The following is a 17,277-nucleotide window of genomic DNA, read 5'->3' as shown; positions in this document are numbered from 1 at the left end:
TCTACTGCAGTGTCAGGATAGTAGTCATACGATATTGCCTCAGGGAATTATGCGCCTGATGTAATCAATAGTGAGTTAACTATGTCCAGATTTTACTGACAGCATGCAGCAGTGTCTTTTTACTTACCTCTCTAGGGGAGACCCCTACTGGAGGATGGGAGGGGAGTGGGGGAGGGCATAGAAATAGCAATATCCTCAAACAATATCTGACACAGGATGTCAGTTTCTGCTGTCGTCCCACTGCACCTGACTGCCTGTAAACACACACACACATAAAGTTGGCCACTCACTGTAAGCCCTTACTTGCTTACTCATCCTCTGCAGCTATTTTACAGAGTACTCGCTGGCACACGCAAAATTATTTTCTCACACACACACAAATGAGGGGGAACCATCATGGGGATATTAATGGAGCCGGAGACACACACGGAGTCAATTGGGCTTTTAATAGAGCAGCTCCTTTTCCTCTGTATGGATAAATAATACAGCAGTCAGCAAATCTAGATCTAATAAATGATATTGACCTTTGGGGTTGGAAAATGGGAGATAGAAAACAAGGGGACGGGATGGTGAGGGAGATGGAGATAGACGGGGGGGAATAGAGAGCTGGGTTGAGATGTGAAAGGATACACACAAGTGTCAATAGAAGCGCACTACTCAGACAAAGCATCTTAATCAGAGTGCGACAAAGCGGTGATCAATCACCAGGATGACGATGTAGCAGAGAGTTGCAGTGCCAAGAAGGGGCCCTGACCTCAGCTGCACTGCGGATAGAGAGTACGGGCCCTCGGAGACTCTCTTTCTTTGCTTTTATCATCTTTCTTTGTCTTTTCTCTCTCCCTCCCTCCTTTCTTCACTGCACTGTTTCTTCCCTTCCTTCTCTATCCCTCCACATCTCCCTCTTTCCATTTTGATTATTCTCTGCCCCCTCCTCCCTCCTTTCCCTTTCTCCCTATATTTCTGGTACCCACCATCTGTCATCCGTTGCCTTCCTCTGTCACCACTGCCTCCATCTCCCACTCATTTTCCCTCCCACAATCCAATTCAAGGAGCTTTATTGGCATCATGAGATGAATTTGACTGTCTCTCTCACTATTGTTGTGGAACATTTGTCTTCCTCTTACTAATTTCCCCACTTTGAATGCTTCTACAAAACTCTTTTGCGTCCTGTAAAGGCTGTATGAGTCACGGTCAGTGTACAAGGAGTCCAGTACTCTTCAAGGCCTAGTATTTTGTATTTTGTATTTACATACAAGCAGGGTGTGAGTGAATGCCACTCATTCACTACTGTATGTTTTACAACCTTGGATGAGGCACGAGTGTTGGGATGCAAAGTAACAGCCAGCCTAATAAAATAACTTTAAAGTACCCCTACCTTTCCCTTTAAAGTGACTGTTATGTGTACAGTGACACCATGTGGAAATGATGTGCAACAGATTAAAACATCAGTACGATGTGCTGCCCTGCAGGAATACATCTTCTGCACATTCATATCTTTAAATAGACCCAAAATACACATTTTAACCACTTTAAAGATCTTCTAAATGAAAACACATGTGTGCATGCAAAGACAATTTCATACATTGTGAAGCACATGTCTAAACATATAGCTGAGACCTGTTTATATAATGTTTTGAGACTGGAGGTACTGAAGTGGCTTGGTGGTGAATTTAACGTGGCTTGTATATGAATTACATAAACTGATCCATCTGCGTGTCTGTTGTGAATTAACTGGCTTAGTTGATCCCCAAAGAGGTCCGTGAACCACCAGGGGTCCCCGAACATGTCCTAGTGGGACCCCACCACATACAACAAATAACAAAATAAGTATAAGCTATAATTTTCATGTTATAATAGCCATATTTTGCTCAGATGTCTGTAGATAGATGTCGAGCATATCACCAATTCTCTCAGCTGTGTTACTTGAGGCCTGTACATATTAAATGAGGGTCATGAAGGAGTCATGCTGTGGTACTTCTAACTTGAACTTGTAAGTTAGCTGCTTACGTGACCATGCAGACTTTCTTGTACTTTTCCAAGAGAGAAGTCAGCACTTTGTCAGAGGGACCTCTCTCTGTATCCAGGAAGTGACGGTGAGGACTTAATGGGGTCGATACAAGCCGAGGGAGGTCGTCCCGTCTCTACAAAAGAAGTTGGGCCGAAGAGGAGCTCCATCATGCAAGCCAGAGACAGATAGAACTACACAGGAAGTTGGGCCTTCAAATTAAGAGCATACGAAGTTGATGCGGGAAAACAAATCTATTATATGAGTTATATAAGCAGATAGATTCCCTCCATTTGTATAATGTTCCCCACAAACTTAAGAAAAAATAATAAAGGCCACTTTTCTCAAGATAACTGATAGGTTATCTGCTTATAGCCGAGGGCACGGGGACAAATTAGCTCCATTAATCTTCGATTCCTCCCACTCCATGTGAGATGTTAGCATTTTTTCTTTGCAGAAATACTACTACCTGACCCCAGACTTGCATTCAAGTGATATGATTAAATGTGTTCATCCATGAATATGGAACATACACACACACAACAAGACTGACTTAATGAAGGTCTTCGAACATCTTGTCAAGATTGTGTTATAAAGGACGACCTATCATCATCATCATTATGTATCAGGTCATTTATTGCTGCAATGTCTACACATTTTCAATGAGCCAGCACACACCAGTTAATTGAAAAGTAGTAGACCTTTCTGGGCCCCTGAAGCATCATGCTGGATGTTACTATTTTATTTGGCTTACTTTATTCTTAAATAAGGAGAAATGTAGTTCCAAATAATATTTTGCAAAGAATTCCCAACCAGCGTTTTATTGTGAAAATTCAAACCGGAATATGTATGTTGCATTATGTGTCCTTTCATTTCTCTCTGGCTGTGGGAAGGTGGTCCTCCTAGGAGAAAAACACCGTCCAGAAAAGCAAAAACGTTGCATGTTTTCGTAAAGTTTCTTCAGCTTCAAAACACATCATGAAACTTCGGAAATGACACAAAATCTCGCTAACACATGAAGTGACGGATTTTAATTGTTTGTCCTCGGGAGTAAAGTTGGGAAACTACGAGTTGAAAATGGAGAGCCCAGCTGAGTGAGAGTGGGGTGAGGAGGCTGGATTTGGCAAAGTTGGGAGTCCTGCCCTGATGCTAACAGGCTAGTTAGCATGCTAAGACACTTCGTTATCTCGGATAAGTAATGAGGTGAGACTTTGTCACGTTGACACTTGTAAAGTCGGGGTTATTTGTTAACGTTTTTAGACAGTTTGCTGTTATACCGATTTTTGCCAAAAATAACGGTCCACTGACTTTTTGGCTAAAGAAAAAACATTGACATGAGTGGGGCCTGGCCATTTTTTATTTTACGTAAACTTTAATGCAGCTGTCCATTAAATTGACGTAAATGGACTCATGTGTCATGGGTTTTCCGCGTCTACTATATTTATAACTTTTTAAAGTTATATTCAATTGAATGTTCTATTGTTGTCACTGAACATTTTAATTAAGTTGATAAACATGTACTCAGAACGTTTGACAACATATGCAGAGTTCCAACATTTGATGCCCGGATGTTGTGACCATCTGTGATAATGCAGCTATTTCTTACAATGGCAAAGATATCCCTTGTTTTCTTGGCCATTCACAACATGTTCTGGGTAGCTGTATACTTTGGCTGAAATGTTCACAATATGTCCTCATCAAGCAACTCAAATGGTGTGCTACTTGAGTGCTAAAATTATGTTCTGCCTGTCAATGGCCTAATAGAAATCGGCGCTTGTTGTGTCAGCATTCAGCATATCATACCCATGTGTGAGCCTAACCATAATAACTCACGATTCATATTTTTCCTTTTCTACATTTCAGAGCTCCCCTCCACTGTTCTCCAGCCTGTGATTCTGCAGGGGAGCTGCTTTATCTGTGGCTGCTGACATTGCAGCTTCCATCAATGGATCGGATCGTAGATTATCTTATTTTCTGTGGAAGTTCTGCTTGAATCTTTCTGCGTTTCACCTCAAGGCAACCACACATAAACCTGTTTCGGGAACTTCTCTCCCTCCCCTGATCAATTATTTTTGTCCCAAGAGCTTCCATACTAGCTGTGCTCATGCAGTTTTCAATCAAACATTTGACATATTTCTTCCTCTGAGATGGGGCCCTGGTTGGTTCTTCAAGGGGCTTGAGGTACCCCCCAGCCTGCCGACTGCGCAGTGTGTGTGAGACCCGAGGCACAGGGCCATAAAAGAACACTATTACAAAAGACAACCAGTGATACAGTACTTGCTGATGGAGCCCAGACACACACCGTGCTTGCCCAGAATATATTCATGAATTTGGGGATTTTTTTTTAACCAGACTTAAGTGGATGTATCGGGTGTATTCGTGACTGCTGATGCCAGCTCGTTGGGACTTGAGTGGGTGTAATCAGCTTTATTCATGAACCCTCTGTCTGAGTGAGGCCACAGCCTGGATGTTGGATGCCCTGAGTGTTGAATCAGCTGTTGCGGTGATGAAGCAGGGCTCCTGGGGGCCTGTGTGGCTGGCTGGGCAGCGGCCCAAGGTGATGTGATGGGGTGCAGGAACAGTAAGGTCCTCCCTGAGCCTCCAGGGGATGTTCAGTTGGACCTCGTCAAAAAGGTCAGTAGGACAAGGTCAACACCACAGATACTTTTGCTATTGTAAACAGCAGCAGAAACCATTACATACTCTACCATGAAGGCTATACTACAATATTTATATTGATAATATTAACTTATAAGAGCTGTGATTATCCATTGCATCAATTTTTTTATGTCAGAAAAAAAAATATTTTTCATCCGAAACCCAAAGATAATGCATTTGGAGTTTCGTAACACAAAAAAAAGCAAATGTTTTTAGAAGCTTTAGCTAGAATTATTTTAACTAAAGATTTAAGAGTAGAACTGGACCGAGCTCAGTATCTTGGTCACACACACAAAAAACAACAACATATGTTAAGGTTTGTTATAAAGTTTTTTTGTTTGATGTTATATGTTAATGTCAAATATAATTACTGTAAGCCAATATATTGTTCTTTTTGAACTCTCAAATATCAACATCAGTATGAACCTCAGAAATCCAGTTTTGATTGGGCTAAACTATCTATATACTTCTGCTGCATTCCACTGCATAATATGGCATGGCAAGGACTACTTGACTTGACTCAGTCTTTTTCAGTGTCCCATTAGCAAAAGATGCTGATAGAACCTGGTACTATCCAAGGTGGATTTCAAATACTTTAGACCTGTGACTAGTCAGAGATTTTCAAGCTACATTTGAAGTGGAAATAAGGCATATGGTTTTATTTGTGTGTCAAACTTACTATCTCTCCAATCTTTTCCTTCTTGCTCAACAAAAATCTAACACGGTTTGTGTTCACCTCTGGTTTGTAATTCATCTGTGATGAACTGTCTTCCTTAATGTTTCAGGTTGATCCTCCCCAACCTCTTCAGACAGATATCTATAAGCACTTCATACGAGGGGATGGCACTAGGAGCAAGATGGGCGGGGCCGGTGGAGGGGGCGGGGACAAGGCTGACTCCACCTCCCCATATCAGGCCCAGGCCCAAGCTGCAACTCCCACCGCTTCCGCCCAACCCCCTAAGGACCCGTCCGATCTGTCGGACCCTCAGCGGAAGAAGGTGGCAAAATACAGAGCCAAATTCGACCCCAGGGTCACGGCCAAGTACGACATCAAAGCTCTGATAGGCCGCGGGAGTTTTAGCCGGGTCGTTCGCGTGGAGCACAAAAGCACGCGGCAGCCATACGCCATCAAGATGATTGAGACCCGCTACCGGGAGGGGAGGGAGGTGTGCGAGTCAGAGCTGTGTGTCCTGCGCCGTGTCCGTCATACTAATATCATCCAGCTGATGGAGGTGTTTGAGACGGCAGAACGTGTGTACATGGTCATGGAGTTGGCCACCGGTGGGGAGCTATTCGACCGCATCATCGCACGCGGCTCCTTCACAGAACGTGACGCCACGCGGGTGCTGCAGATGGTTCTGGAAGGCGTCAAGTACCTCCACACTTTGGGGATCACTCACCGAGACCTGAAGCCGGAGAACCTGCTATACTACCACCCCGGAGCCGATTCCAAGATCATCATCACCGACTTCGGTCTGGCCAGCAGCAGGAAGAAGGGGGACGAGTGTCTGATGAAGACCACCTGCGGCACGCCAGAGTACATCGCCCCTGAGATCCTGGTGAGGAAGCCCTATACGAACGCCGTAGACATGTGGGCACTGGGGGTGATCTCGTACATCCTGCTGAGCGGAACCATGCCCTTCGAGGACGACAACCGCATGAGGCTGTACCGGCAGATCCTCAAGGGGAAGTACAGCTTCTCTGGAGAGGTGACGAGCCCCTTACACTCTTTCTCTATCTTTTCTCACACACCACAGCAGACTTCACACACATTTGGAATACATTCCCCACACCGCATGAGGCTTTGTCAACAGATTTTCTGGGAAGTTCAGTTTTTTTTTGTGAGGTGAAATGGTTCAAACACACACTTTTTCCCACACGCAACTTCGCTCCTCACTAATCATCTCACAGCTCACACTGATTTCTATCTGGTGTACCTTTTACCTTGCCATACACATTTTTATCCTCCTCTCCTAGTCAATATTCCCTCACTCTAATTACGTGTATGTGTGCACAATAAATCTGTGTATCTAGTCGGGAGAATGCTGAGTAGTCCATTCCTTTGTTTCGTAGCGTGGGATGTTTATGTTGCCAGTGAGCTTTACAAACGGGGCCCTCGGTTAATGGTTGCCGCACATACAGACACTCCAGCGCAAATAAAAGCTGATCAGTTTTGTAATATTTAACGAGGAGCAGTTGAATCATTTGTTTTCTTGGAATGCATCCAGATTTGAACTTCTCTTGTATCTGACAGCTGAGATCAAGTCCGATCTGACAAATGTAATAATTGACATCACTCCAGGGAGCCTGTTTTTGCTGATGTTTGAAAATAGCTGGACCAGGTATTTGGAGCAAGTATTTCTTGGAATTTGGGAGAAAGCAATAACTTTTCATTGGAATCCACCATTATACTTATGAGTTATTGAGTAGATGTTTTTTTCTAGCCTAAATTCTCATACAAAATCTAAATTAAGGAATATGTATAATGAGAGCAATGACAGGAATCTTTATTCTCTGTCAAAATGAGTACAGACTGGGCCTAAAAATGTATATTTCCATTATTTTTGGCAGTTTTGTTTGTAAAATGAGAGGGGAGAAAATTCAAAATGATGCTCTGATATAACGTTTGTGGGCTGATGTTATGCTTGCTGTGTTGCAGCTCACAAGGACACACACATTTTTACCTTCTATGTTTTCATGGCAAACTAGTTGCCTATTCACACATCGAGGTGAGAAGCAGCAACTTAAGCATTGAAAATAAGTCGTGTTTCTGACAACTCAATCTTCTTTTAGCTTTGTCTATCTGCTGTTCAGTTCCAAGGAGTGTATAGTGGACTTTTTAGACATTTTTACCTGAAAAACGTTGCCTGTTGTGGCAGAAAAAGCAGCTATGAGAGCCTGAACCTTAACAAAACAGTTGCAGTCTAAAAACCAAAACAATTAGTTGAAAGACGCTAAAATACAGTAAAACTATAAGGCTGGGTGATATGACGAAAGTCAAATATTGTGAATATTAATAATTGTAATTAAATACCAAATCTATATTGAAGAGGTAACAATACCAGTTTTTCCCTTATTATTTACACAATTATTATTATTATTATTTGTAACAGATTTTCTTTGAAAGAGACAATGTTGAAAGGGGGAGACTGAGAGGATGACTGAAAATGGTTAGAGGCTGAACCTGGGTCCTCCGCACTGAGACTAAGCCCCAGTACATGGGCCGCCAGCTCTACTAGGGGGCCCCACAATAATATTTTTTATAAATAACCATCAGTAAGCTGCATTATTGACTGTGTGAGTTGAAAAAGTTACCTCACTTTACTGTAGTGAAGCTTTTATAACCAGGTAAAGACAACATATAATATAGATATTAAAAAAATCGTATATGTTATTTTGTCTCGTATCATATCATCGATATAATAATGATATATTTAATGTAGTGTAGTGTGATATATAGATGTTTGTGCATGTAAATGGTCTGCAAAGGCTAAAATCCCAAAGTTCCCTCCAGAGGGAAACGCACTCCTTTGTTTACTTCCATAACATAATGACATCTCTATGTTGTATCACTGTTGCTTCGATAGCTTAGCGCTCCAACACATTGTTTGTGATAGGTTAAAGGGAGGGACATCTCTAATCCGTTGACCATTCACAATAGAGCTAGCCAGCTAACCAATCAGAGCAGACTGGGTTCTGGTTTCAGACAGAGGGTGAAAAGAGGTGCTGCAGCACAGGCAGTATGAGAAAAATAAAGAGCTTTTTGAACATTCAAATATGTAATAGGGCTGCTCGATCATGGCAAAAATCATAATCTCGATTATTTGGGTCAATAATTGATATCACGATTATTAAAAACGATTATCCATTTACTTTGAAAACATCAATTTATTGGAGAATTTTTTTGAACAGTATGTTTTTAACAGTTGATTACCCTGAACTTTAAGTATTATTCAACTGAAAAACCAAAAAAAAAAAAATAATAATAATAATAATTAAAAAATAATCGTTTTATTTCGATTACGTTGTTTTCGTAATCGTTGCAAGCCATAATCGTAATCGCGATTTAAAATACGATTAATTGAGCAGCCCTAGTATGTAAACATGTCACAGTAGAGTAGGACTGTACCCGAATATCCGAATATTCGTTCGTTGGAGTACTATTCTGGTTTCAATTTCGTTATTCGGATATTCGTTTTGTTTGTTTTTTCCCCGTTATTTTCTCCAAATTGAATTTATTGAAAACTCCAATATCAACGTAAGAGCTTGTGCCTCTTCGGGGGGTGCTAACACTTAACCATAAACGTTATTGTTTACTTTCTCCGTCTTTATATGTAGATATTACTTTTCTTCGTTAATCTCCGTCACGTTGTTTCCATAGCAACAACAACTTCCTGTCAACAGCGCTAACTCTCCTTCAAAATAAAAGCATGTCCATACAAAATAGGAAGCCAAGCCAAATTACACTTAAGACAAATACAACTACAACAAAAGTAACAAACACAATGTGATATCCTTTTCAATTTCAAAGAACACAAATTGGGTTATACACATTAACAAATAACTATAAAACAACAATACTGTAGAATAACAAAATGAATGCCATGAATACACCGAAATACACGTGTTGAAGCGGGTCGCTGCTGATTACTACGCGCGCTCAGGCCGAATATTCGAATATTCGCTGCTGATTACTACCGAATATCCGGAGCCTGAAAAATGGTATTCGGGACAGCCCTACAGTAGAGGCACAAAATACAAAAATGAACCTGAAAATGAGCAGAATCTTTAACCAGCCCTATGTACAACTGAGGGAAACTGCAGACTTGGGTGATCATTCTTTGTGGGTTTGTGACTCAGAGGTACACATTTTTTTTGACATACACATACTTTTTTAAACACACTATTTGCAGCGAAATGCTTGTATCCTTGCGATTAGGATGGGCGTAATAATGTACTACTACAGAATTCATAAATCCCAATGATTTCAATACTGTCGTTGGATGCTGTATTGATGTGACTTATTTTACTGCACGTAATGCACTACCAGAGGCCTGTACTACGAAGCCGGATTTTCGCTTAGCCGGCTAACTTCAGGGAAAACTCGGGCTTTCCGGTCCTACGACGCTGGTTCTCTTTTTAGCGGGCTAGATTTCCATGGTAACTTATGCTGAGCGGCTAACCTCCTCGGGAGGAGGTTAGGTTGCAGGCTAAGAGATCAACTCAGTGAAAGCACCGCCTGCTGACCAATCAGAGCTCCGTGTGCGGAGTTTAAAGCTATCAAGTCATATTACAGGATAGAGGAAATACAGAAAAACTGCCATTGCAGGAAAGACGGCCGGCCAAAATCAACTGACTGTATGAACGTGAAAATGAATAGAATATCCCCTCCCATCTTCAGAGCAATCTGACTATTATAACATTAGCGTTAAGAAAGCTTACTTAAATATCTGCCACGACATAAGTAACCGGATCAGAGTAACATTAAGTACAGTCCGCGGCACTGTGAGTGCAGACGTCGATGTGTCCCATTATCATTCATATCATATCACATCATAATGTATCATATATTTCCTTATCTGAGTCAGCTTCTTGAGCCGTATCTGGCCGTGCAACACTCACAGTGTCACATACTGTATGCAGAAGTATTATTTTAAGCAACACATTAAGTTGACGAAACACTCGAGTCAAATGTAATTAAAGTCAGATCCACTCGTGTCTTGGACGGGGCAGTGATTTCATAAACCTGTTAATGTACGCATTCAAACGCTTTTTCTTTTACCAGCTGTATTCACCTTGCAGGTGCAGCTATGTGGCTTTTATCCTGGATAAAGTGTTTAAGTCATGGATGTTTAAAGTTTAACTTCTTCATATTTGACTAATATTAAAGTTCACTTTTCATTCAGGAAGTATGACGCTGCGCTGTCAGTACGCTTGTCCATGTTTGTGATTGGTTGAATGCTCCAAATACCACCCCTTTCATGTGAACGCGCACCTAACTAGATAGGACACGGCTGGCTTGAGCGATCCACTTGATAACCAGCGTCGTAGTACAGCTTAGCGAGAGCGCGTATGTTTTGGATTGGGCCAACCGGCTAACTCAAACATATCCAGGTTAGGTTGAACCAGCTTCGTAGTACAGGCCTCAGGTCTCTGCACTACAAAATACAACAACTTGTATTATGTTACTCTGTATTGCAGAGAACTAGTTGAAGAAAGGGTAAGCGAGAGCTGGAGCTGTGGTCGGGCAGACATAAAATGCTTGGGAACATGTGTCTTTACAACTGCGATAAATAATGTCCACATCTACAGCTACAGTCCAGAGATAATCGCAGCCTAGACGTTGTAATAGGTGGAGGTGAAATGTATGTCGGAGGCTTATGCTAGGGCTGCTCGATTATGGCAAAAATCATAATCTCGATTATTTGGGTCAATAATTGATATCACGATTATTAAAAACGATTATCCATTTACTTTGAAAACATCAATTTATTGGAGAAAAAAAATGTGAACAGTATGTTTTTAACAGTTGATTACCCTGAACTTTAGGTATAATTCAACTGAAAAACCAATAAAAACATTTTTTAATTTGAAAGAAAAAGTAATAATAATAAAAAAATAATCGTTTTATTTCGATTATGTTGTTTTCGTAATCGTTGCAAGCCATAATCGTAATATTGTGATTAAAATACGATTAATTGAGCAGCCCTTGTGTTGTGTGTGTGTGTGTGTGTGTGTGTGTGTGTGTGTGTGTGTGTGTGTGTGTGTGTGTGTGTGTGTGTGTGTGTGTGTGTGTGTGTGTGTGTGTGTGTGTGTGTGTGTGTGTGTGTGTGTGTGTGTGTGTGTGTGTGTGTGTGTGTGTGTGTGTGTGTGTGTGTGTGTGTGTGTGTGTGTGTGTGTGTGTGTGTGTGTGTGTGTGTGTGTGTGTGTGTGTGTGTGTGTGTGTGTGTGTGTGTGTGTGTGTGTGTGTGTGTGTGTGTGTGTGTGTGTGTGTGTGTGTGTGTGTGTGTGTGTGTGTGTGTGTGTGTTCAAAATTCCTGTCTAAGTAGGGGGTAGAGTTTGACTCATTACTAGTCACTCATACTACTTCTCGGAAAGAACGTTGAGAGTAGTTATGAGGCAACTTGCTTCAAAGGACATTTTATGATACATTAGATTAGACCTTTCAAAATGTGAAGTTCTGTTCTAGCAACACATGCACAAACAATCAAGCAGAGTCACATTCAATTAGCAGACAATATAAACAATATCAAAAGAAAAAGAAGAATAATTTTATCATATTAGCTTGGATAAAATGTTAAACTCCTTACAGTTCAGATCTTAACATTCTGTCCCCACATGTGTATCACTCTGCTGCCCTCTTTTGTCCGGTGGACAGGGCTGCATTGATGCCAACAAACTACTTTCTTACACATTTCTTTTTTAAACGCCCTCCCCTCAACTAAAAAAAGGGTTTTGTTTATTGTAAATTCACTTTGCAGATACATTTTGTACAGGCTGTTTTTACATTAATCTGTTCTCTATATAATTTATCTATACTTAATTTAAATCAGAGTCTACCCTGTATGATTGTGTGACATCACATCTAGTTTGTAAGCCAATCATGGTCCAGTATCCGACTAACACAAGAACACATACATTTGTCTTTCTTTCAATTAGGCTATGTTTCATTTTAGTTAAGTTTTAGTTTGTTTTCACAGTGCTTTTGATAACTTGAATGTAGTTTGTAGTTTTTCTGAAAGGCTTATTTTTTGGTTTCATAGTAGTTTTAATTTGTGTTGTTTGGGTGAAGTGTCTCAGAAGTTTTTAGCAACATATACATACATAATACATGATCGGAGAACTGTTTAAGAGCTATACAGTTCAAATCTTTGATATAGGGATTCACTAGAGTACTAGTCTCTACCACACTCTTGTCACCAGTAATATCTTCCCGACCACATAAGACTTGTGCTGAATAGCTTGGTTAAACTGTATATGATCAACTGCAATATTACAATTCTTGTTATTTTATTCTGCAAGACTATACTGCAGGTGAAAAACATGAGGGATTAATTATTAATCAATTTCGGTACAGCGCAATCTTCTGGAATGTGAAATCAGTTTTTTGTGGTTCAATGTTGCAAGAGTTGACAGAAACTCATATTCCAGCTTGATCTCCTTTTTTTCTAACTCGGATAGTATTGTTTAAATTGCAATTTAATACAAATGTTTTTCTTTGGATTAATTTTTCGAAAAGGATATCAATTGTATTTTAATTTTTTTTAAAGTCACTATTTTTCAATGTTCCATTTTATTTTGAAATTCATAGTGAACAAACACAGACAATGAACTCCTCAGTGAGGAAGTAATCATATGCCTGGCATTTGAACTTCTGAAATGTTTTAACTTCTAAAATATTTGGATATTTATGTTTTCAGAACCTTTGAGTATGAAAAAAAACATGGCCACCACAAATGATTCAAAACAGAGTATTTTTATAGGACTAATATTTCCAGAACTAGAAATGTGCTCTCCCTCGTTGCCTTCACCTAAGTTAGGGAACCAATGTTCTCCTGTTGACAGTACTGGCATTAAACATTTGTTCACTACAGTTTTCTCTAACCTCTGTCCCTCTCCAGCCGTGGCCCAATGTGTCCAACCTGGCCAAAGACTTTGTGGAGCGGATCCTGATGGTGGACCCCAGCGAGCGGCTCACAGCGGGCCAGGCCATCAAGCACCCCTGGGTGGTCAGCATGGCCGCCTCCTCCTCCAACAAGAACCTCCAGCGCTCCATATCTCAGAACCTCCTGAAGCGGGCGTCGTCGCGCTGCCACAGCACCAAGTCGTCGCAGTCCACCCGCTCCAGCCGCTCCACCAAATCCAACAAGGCCCGGCGGGTGAGGGAGAAGGAGCTGCGGGAGCTGAACCGCCGCTATCAGCAGCAGTACAATGGCTGAAACTGGGACCACAACCTTATACTTTAAGGGGAAACAGCACTACAATGACTGACATTTTCAAAATGACCACCACCGTTCGAAGTTGCCGCCAGTGTTTGAGGCCAAAATGGCAAATTATACCTTTAAAAAAAGACAAAAATGGATGAAAAGTAGCTGCTGCCATTTGAGAATTCCTCTTGCAGCGAGTCTCCGAATGACAGAAAAAGACAAACCACAGAAGTCTTGAACTCCAAGGGTTACATCATCTCTCCATCCATTCCTTCACTTTTTTCTCAGGAAGGATGGTGCCTTCCACTCCTTTTTTGCTTTTCTTACAATCCCTATGTCTCTACGTATTTATTTATTATTGTTGACATGATTATTAGTCTCCATTCAAACGGTCACTGGATAATGACTTTCTGCGAGGATCTGTTGAACAGAGTTCTGGGTTACTGACGTTTCTAAGAAGAAAAGGGGATTCCCCTCGGTCATTCCTGATTGGAAATTGCTGTGAATTTATTATTGTACAGACCTTGTCTACAGATGTGGGTGACGCAAGCACACTGCAACCAAACCACACCCTCGAAGGTCAAAATGAAGGCGTATTTTTTATTAGTCTAAGCTTATCTACTCTTGCCATTATTGCCTTGTTGATATCATTGTTCTAAAACTGTCAAAAGATTGTGAAGCTGTTTTGTGTAGAATCTTCAATGTATTGTATTAGACAATAGGCCACACAGCCCCACTCCCAATGACATTTACAGATCATTAGATTTAACCATGAAGTACCTGGTATGATCCCTTTGTATTGTAAAGCAGTATTCTAATAATTCACTGTCTTTGTGAAGGTAAACATCTCTGCTGTTTGTTGGACCAGCTCTTTGTAAGTTCAATGTTAGCTTGGCCTTAAGATACATTTTTATTAAGTGGAGATAAATGCAACAAAATTAAAGCAAGTTGTAAAACACAAACACATTTTCCTAAAAGAACAGCTGTTGCCAAACTGCACTACAACTTGTTTCCTAGCTAAACCGACTGACAAAGCTAACATAATGTTAGCTTGCTAATATGAGACCAGTTCAGAATGAGGAGATAAGAGCTATGTGACCCGACAGCTTGCAATAAAAATGCTTTTAAGAAATCCTTTTAAGTGGAAAGACTTAAAATGGAATTTCCTGAAAATAATAATAAATGTTATGCCCTAAAAACAGTATTAATTCAAGCTAGTTTAGCATTAGCTAGTAATGCTCCGAAAACAGTCTTTTAAAGCCAATGGTGCATTTGCAAACCCCCCAATGCCCAATTTCCCGAGTTGGGAAATCGTTTTCCCAACTTCATGTGTGTTCATGAGCATGGATGCTCCTAATAAGATATTGTATTTTTTCCTCTGAATGTTTAAACAACAGCTGTTTCTATGTTGTTGTTCCAAGTGGGGGAGTTCCTGAGAATGTTCATGGATTTACAAACAGCTTGTGCAACCCAACCTGAGTCCTGCCATCGTTCCTTGCTAGCCTCTGTTTTACCAACATCTTTAACGAAGTGAATGTCTTTTGAACAATGAAAAGATTGCGTTTTTCACTCCAAGCTGCCATTTTAAGGGCTAGATTCCCATTCAGCACACAATATAGGGCGAAGAATCAAGAAAACATGATTCTGTTTATTTTTTTAGAGACTTACCAAGTTAGATGTAGAAGCTTGTGGAGCAGATGCTAACCACTAGTTTTTCAGTGATAAGGTATACCAGCAACTCTCAGGCTGAAAAACAGTCCTCAGTGTAAAACTACACTTATGACCAAAATGAAGGAAACCACTGAAGACAATGAGGAGCTTTTGGAGGTATAACAAAATATGAATTACAGAACCTAGCATATATATAGCAACCATGCAAGTTTTCTTTAGTTCCTTTCGCCTGTAAGTGCACTTAAGCTGCTCTCTACTTCAAATCCACCTTAATGATAGTAATAAAACAATATGTCTCTTTCGGTTACAAAATGAAGTTCAGTCGCTATTGGTTATTACAACCTTTAAAATAATGACATTAATCTGAATCAACACTAAACTAGCAATTTTGTTTGTGTAATATCATCTTAAACTTTGTCAAAATAATGTAATGATTGTTATTGAATCTTTTTGACTCCTTTTAGTTTGAAAAGCACTTAACAGTTAAAATGTGTCCATCCTTCTTTCTTAAATCGGACCTGTTAACTGTGTTTTTATATATGTTGTCCATTCAGAGCTCTCCCAGAGTGAACCAGTTGCTACAGTGTGGTCTTTTCTCTTTACAGGAGTATTTTTGCTGTGATTTACCCCACACTTATAACATGTGTTGCTGTTGTGAACTTTTTAACACGTACTGGAAACCTAACCGAGCCATGTCAGCTGACCTCAGTTTTTTTGCTTTTTATTTGTCTATTTTTTCTTTCCTTTCTACCGGGATGTTCGGTAATTTCTCAATTTTCCTCGATGAAAGATTGATTTAAGATCGTATATTCTTCTGTCCCACCGATTGTTATCCCTGATGTCTCACCTCTAAATTGTTTATATAGACTGCAAGTGAGGCTTACATTGGAACTGGTACGCTCTTAATTTTAACTGTCTTAATTTTGATAGATATTCCATCCAAAATGTGTCTTTTTTTTTATATATCAAATGCACTCTGTCGGGTGTTTTGGGTGAGGTATTGCTCATGATGTGGCCTACATTCTGTTAGTTGGTTCATCAATGGTGTCTGTGTGAAGTAAACATTTTGAACACGTGTTACAAGTCACAAAATAATAATTTGGACTCAAAAGAATTGCTGTGGATGACGTAGGCAGCAACATTGTTTAGTGCCTTTTGTATAAAATGTACAACAAATAACCAAATCAGTTCATTAGCAGAATGTCAGCACATTTGTAAAAGTGTTTACTTTCATGTTTTTATATATCTGTGTGATTTTATATAAATGCTGTCCTATTTGAAGTAGCCAACTCATCACTGTTATCTGAAAACAGTTTTTTGTTACTGTGTGTCTAAATGAATGATAACACTTTGATTCTTCTACCATTAACTTTTTTTATTTTTTTAAAGGTGAGTTGTATGTGCCAATAAAACACTCGAACCTGACTATTTGTATTTTGATACTATTCTCCTTTTTGTGATTGGTCCAACAGGTCACAGGTTTATTTGTAAGTGAGTAAAGACAAACTCTTTCTCAGGAGTTGGTGGATACCAAAATGGAGGAAAAAGCAAAGTCAATTTTGGAAATATGTTGTGCATCAAAAATAATTGTAATGTTGCTCTGTGTCAAACAGATATAGGTAACTTCTTGGAGTCCCTTATGTAGTTTTAAAAGTTGTACTTGTTTCTGGTGATTTTGTTTTTGTTACATCGCAAATGGATTTAAAAGGAAAGTATAAGGAATCTAAAATGTAACATAATATACTGACATTTTATTCAATAACTCAGTCATATGTAACTGATAATACAAACTAAAATGCTTGTTGAAATAAAATGGAAAAACTCAGATGCCTTACACCTTAACAGCCGTATCACTTTAAGTATTTTATTTATGTATTTCTCAGATGGAGCAATATTCTGTGTCTGATTCTGATAAAGATTGCCCAGTTTAATCAGAGCTAATGAACATAAGGCTGAGTGGTAATGACAACTGTGAAACTGATTCTGGAGTCCCGTTGTATTTTATTAAATAAACCT

General features: G+C 39.9%; 1 protein-coding gene across 1 annotated transcript; it reads left to right on the top strand.

Moving 5' to 3' along the window:
• Nucleotides 1–2,898: 2,898 nt before the first annotated feature.
• pskh1 (protein serine kinase H1) lies at nucleotides 2,899–16,686 on the top strand. Its single transcript, XM_034141817.1, has 4 exons — nucleotides 2,899–3,208; nucleotides 3,869–4,639; nucleotides 5,449–6,372; nucleotides 13,285–16,686. Exons 2-4 carry the CDS (start codon nucleotides 4,571–4,573, stop codon nucleotides 13,600–13,602), a joined length of 1,311 nt encoding a protein of 436 aa, XP_033997708.1. The 5' UTR covers nucleotides 2,899–3,208; nucleotides 3,869–4,570; the 3' UTR covers nucleotides 13,603–16,686.
• Nucleotides 16,687–17,277: the final 591 nt, after the last annotated feature.

Source organism: Trematomus bernacchii, unplaced genomic scaffold (genome assembly GCF_902827165.1).
Source record: "Trematomus bernacchii unplaced genomic scaffold, fTreBer1.1, whole genome shotgun sequence".
Lineage (NCBI taxonomy): Eukaryota > Metazoa > Chordata > Actinopteri > Perciformes > Nototheniidae > Trematomus > Trematomus bernacchii.
This window is presented reverse-complemented; position numbering and strand designations above follow the sequence as displayed.

Bases quoted from the DNA above. Each gene is read 5' to 3' on its own strand.
- pskh1 (XM_034141817.1), top strand. From the start codon at position 4,571: ATGGGGTGCAGGAACAGTAAGGTCCTCCCTGAGCCTCCAGGGGATGTT. The intron at 4,640-5,448 runs GTCAGTAGGACA...TTAATGTTTCAG, and splicing joins AGTTGGACCTCGTCAAAAAG to GTTGATCCTCCCCAACCTCT. The intron at 6,373-13,284 runs GTGACGAGCCCC...GTCCCTCTCCAG, and splicing joins AGTACAGCTTCTCTGGAGAG to CCGTGGCCCAATGTGTCCAA.